This window comes from Cryptotermes secundus, unplaced genomic scaffold (genome assembly GCF_002891405.2).
Source record: "Cryptotermes secundus unplaced genomic scaffold, Csec_1.0 scaffold693, whole genome shotgun sequence".
Lineage (NCBI taxonomy): Eukaryota > Metazoa > Arthropoda > Insecta > Blattodea > Kalotermitidae > Cryptotermes > Cryptotermes secundus.
In genome coordinates this window covers 1,060,000-1,064,830 of record NW_019722434.1, presented here as the reverse complement: position 1 = coordinate 1,064,830, position 4,831 = coordinate 1,060,000, and the positions used below count along the sequence as shown (strand labels likewise).

General features: G+C 41.0%; 1 protein-coding gene across 6 annotated transcripts in view; it reads right to left on the bottom strand.

The window, feature by feature from the left end:
• Position 1: 1 nt before the first annotated feature.
• Positions 2-4,831, bottom strand: part of LOC111861445 (guanine nucleotide-binding protein G(I)/G(S)/G(T) subunit beta-1) — a 42,228-nt gene continuing 37,398 nt past the window's right edge. For all 6 annotated transcript variants that reach the window (XM_023846018.2, XM_023846024.2, XM_023846023.2 and 3 more), the window contains exon 9: positions 2-3,556. In XM_023846018.2, the coding sequence (XP_023701786.1) occupies positions 3,450-3,556 (107 nt within the window). In that variant the 3' untranslated portion in view covers positions 2-3,449. The remainder of the gene's footprint in view (positions 3,557-4,831) is intronic.

Here is a 4,831-nt window from a genome sequence, read left to right as displayed (position 1 = left end):
GTTGATCTTTTAAAGACAAAGAGCTTTATTTGGACAAGTGAGATAGTTTACTTACAAGACAAATCACAAAACACGACTTCAATAAGCTACAGCAGCAGTTGTTTTTAAACGATACAAAAAAAAGTCACTACTACAATATGCAAAAACCTCCCACAACACACGTATCCATGTAGTTCCCTCCACAGCGGTCACTACCTGTGTCTTCTAATAGAGAAATTAAATATTACATTCCAAGTTGACATCTAAATGAAGTTCATGTATCATACCATGGGGACAGGCCCCAGATCGGGGTAGGGATAACACACAATAATGCCTCTGGGGCGCAGCCTCACATGGGATCTTTAGAAAATATATATATGTATATATATGTGTATGTATAAAACATAATTCAGCTGTCGGTATGAGAACAAAAGTAACATCTGTTGTGGTTTCTGGCCGCAGAAGCTAATTCTAGATATTCTACTTTTGTCAACGTTGGTGAAGAGACGAACAAAATCAAAGTGCACAAGTCTCTCTGGTTAGAAGCAAACCCACTCAAACAGGCTACTTCCCATATGAGAAGCAGCTTCTTCGTGTTTTGGCTGAATACAGGAGAAATACGATGACACGTACCTCAGGTTTCTTGTCGACCCTTCTTCAAGTGGACACGTCATGCACATAGAACAGCCCTGAGCCCTTGTAACTGGAGAACGATGGAATGCTCCAACCATATTGACTGGTCTACATGCGAACGTATGAGAGATGTCGTCCAGAAACCTGACGGAAGCAGCAGATCGAACTGGCTGGACCAAGCCGCAGAGCCCCCAGTCACACTTCTAAGATACGTACGCACGCATATTCACACAAGACAGCTCTGCAGCTTGGCTTCTGCAGTTGTATAATAAGACCCTTCTTCATATGCAGGATGATTGATTGATTGATAGATAAGTAATCCATACTTGTTTCACAAAGAATATATCAATATAAAAAAATGCTTCATAGGATGTGATCGCTTGGCTTTGCTCATAATATTGATATTTCTCTTTTAAATTCCATTCACACAAACAAGCTAGTGATTTTCTGTGAATGCAACTCACATATTCAACAGAGGTCGCTGGTGATTTCTCTCTTCTTTGATTAGACTGTAGAGAATCTGGCTGTACTTGGCTAGGCCTATCAAAGAGATCAGCCACATGCAGCCAAGCTGCCAGTAATCTCAAGCAACACACTGAAAATAAAAATGTCATTTCTTGCTAGAGATTTTCCGAGCATGTGGGTGAACTGATAAACTTGCACCACTCTCTTCTCCAAAATAAGATACGCAGCTTCCTCTCAGACATACACACGGACTTATATTCTTCTTTTACAAACATTTAGAAAATACTGTGTATGTAGACAACACGCACACACACCCCTACTCTAAGTCTACTGGAGGGGGACTACAGAGTAACCTCGCTGTATTAAAACTGGTAAGGGGGATGGGTTGCTTACAGCCCTTAAATTCATACATTCAAAAGCTGATTATGAAGGCTGATACTCCAAATCTTCTTCTGTTTTCTCCCNCCCCCCCCCCAGAAAAAGTAAACAGGAAAGGTGAGGTTTAATTTTTTTTTACAAAGTTCTTGTAATTATATTGAAAAATGCTTTCATTTAAAGCAGGGATATGAGGTCGTGGCTTTAACATTTCCTCAGAAGCAAGTGTTTGATATTATGCTTTGAAAAAATCCGTACAACTAGCAAGGTAATTTGCACTTTATAGTTTCATTTTTTGTCCAACCATATTATAAGCGTTTCATGTTCAGAAAGAAAAGTTAACCTTAACCAATGTGAACTCTGGATAAGATTCGCGGTTGGCAATGTGGCCGCCGCATCTATGCACACATCTACCACAATTACACACCCCCAATTGTATACTGAACCCAAAGTGGAAAATGTTGAAGAAAATTTTAAAATCTAGCACAACACCCAGTTTTAGTTTATTTCTTATAGAATCAACTCGAAGCTTACGGAAGTACCGCATGTGACGGGCGGCGGGATGCTTCGGGTGGGAGTTGTTGTTCTCAGCTCATGTCACACGACTACATACAAAAAGCAAATGATGCTAACTTTTCTAACGAAACCTACATTTCCCACAATTCCACTTTCGTGGTATATACCGTGCAGATACATAGTTATATATTGTAATATGAAAGTCAAAACATATGGCAGTAATTTTTATTTTTTTCAAAAGTATGTTTAATGATTTGAAAACTGTGGCACAATGTGCATAATGAAATTTCTTACTTAATAATCATAATAATAATAAATCATTCAAGCCTTTTCTAACTTCATGATCTAGTCTCATCGTACCCATGTGGTCCCTTTTTTTGACAATACAAATTCCAACATTCCCATGACCCAGAGCGGCTTTCCGAGATGGAACCAACAATATGTGCCTCCTGGCCCGTGAGGTGGGGGGTGGGGGGTGGGCAAAGGGAGCAGAACATTTTCGGCAACATTGGCTCGTGTCGGTACTTGTGACTAGATTAAATCATGTTGACTCTCTCATGCTGCCCACCATGCAGACAGCAGAGAGGGTGGTGCGCATCACTCCCTTGCTCTGTCAATGTTGCAAACAATGCACTGAGGATGATCAAAATTATGGAATAGAAGCATAATATAGAAACACAATGAAATGCCTTTCTGGTTCAAAAAATTGCACATTATTAACTATTCAGTTTTAAAGCTGGAGTTTTACAGTTCTGGTCAATGTTGCAAGTGGCATTGAACATTTCTGCCTGGTTCAGCATTCTCTTGCCCTCAAAATACCATTCTACAGCGGCCCACAGTAGCAAGTCTATACCACTTGCAGAATGCGACAGGAATGAGTGATTAGCTCAGCCCAGAATCAACCAAAATTGACACATAAAAATTCCAATGCAACAAAACAAGTAACTACAAGCAACAGCAGGAGCAGTCAAACAAATGGTCACCCCGGATATCAGTATGTAAGAATGAGAACTATTCGCAATAACTGGAACCAACCCATATCACTCTGTTATGACAACCAGAATTTAAATCCTCAGATATCTGTAACTTTTCACAACCATCAAACACCCAGAAAGTTGTATTGAAACAATTTTGTTCACAAATTTGTTCTCTTAAAAAGGTTTTGTTGAAAAGATGTCAAATTGACTTCAGAACCCTGCAGAAATGGCAGCATGGCAACCAACCAAATGGCACCATCCAACAGGGAGTGCACGATGCTGCATGCCAATGCAAAACCAGCTGATTCAAAACGAAATGGCTACTACCCGCTTCTACACAAAAACAGGGCTTCCTCAATCCACACATCTCTCTCTCTCTTTCTCTCCAAGTGTCATCAAAAAATTCTCATAAAATTCTATGTTAAATGTTGATATTCATGTTTGCTTGGCTCTTGGCTCCAATCTCCTTGCAGAATTCATATGCCTGGGTATCTTGTGGTTCCTTTAGTTCCAGATTCGTAGGAAGCTGTCCCATGAACCAGTTGCTACTGCCATGCCATCCTCTGTCACACCCAGACAGCTTACCCGGTTGTCGTGGCCCGCCAGAATGCCTGCAACACGGTCAATATTGAATTAATGACTGTAATAATGGCCAGATCACTTTCTAGAAATACAGTAAACCCTCATTAATCCAGATTGAAAAATGAAGAATTCTGTTCACAGTTGAGTACACACTTTAAAAGACAGATGGAATTTAGAATCAGGAGGGACTGGACCAAAGGATTTTCAGACTGTGCTGAGGGCAGCTGGAGACAAGATATTGCTACAGTGATATTTGTCCTTTATTTTCATCAGCATTACTTATATTACTGGTGTTCTAAATTCTCTCTCTCTATTCAGGCATTAGTCCAGGTTATCACATAATGTGGATGATCACCCCCCCACCAATTCATATGGACTAGCAAGGAAAATGACATGACCAGTGGATTGTAGCACTGCACTGTACTGTACTGCACTGTACTGCTGTGATCAGAAACAAAATATGACGAAGCTCTGGATTCCAGGTTTCCTGCTGCCCATAGGAAACTGTAGTCAAGATGTAAGATTTGATATTTTCACGGCAGTGACTATGAAGAAAGCAGTGGCCTCCGTAGTCTAGGGGTAATGTTCCCACCTCATGACTCAAGGTACGGGGGTTCAAACCCAGCAGAGGTCGTGGAATTTTTAAGGGCGGAAAAATTCAGGGAACAAGTCCTCCACGAGGGACTTTAAACCGTAGGTCCCATGTCGTAGATTTACGGCACGTAAAAGATTCTCATGTCTCTATGAGACCTCTGAGCAAAATCAGGTAAAGTTTCCCGCCCAAGTAGTTTCCAATGCCTCCGGTAGATGGGGAAGTATAGGGTACCACTGCCAGCCTCGCNAATAATAATAATAATAATGAAGAAAGCAGTCTTCTGGGATGTGGCACTGTGTAGATGTGGTGGTAACCGACGTTTTGGAGGAACGTATCGCCTCCATCTTCAGGGTAGAAGGCTAGTCTGCTTGCACCTGTTCTGTCTCTTTGCTTGTGGATTTTCTTACTTAACTTACTTAACAAGGACAGTATCTTATGTCTTGTATGTTACATGGTGCTAAGATGACTGGCATGGGGCAATTACAGAGGCATAACCGTTCAGCGTGGTTTGACGTGTATGTTTCGTCAGGTATTTAAATCGTCTGCAGGGGGTTCGACGTCTATGTTTCGTCCAGCTGCACACCTATGTTATAACGCCCATAATAATTGATGGTTTTGCTGTAGATTGTTAGATTTTTCGCTGGCCTGTTGTCAGTAGAACAGAGTATAATAAGCCACGAGTTTAGCTGCGCTAAGTCATCGTTACATA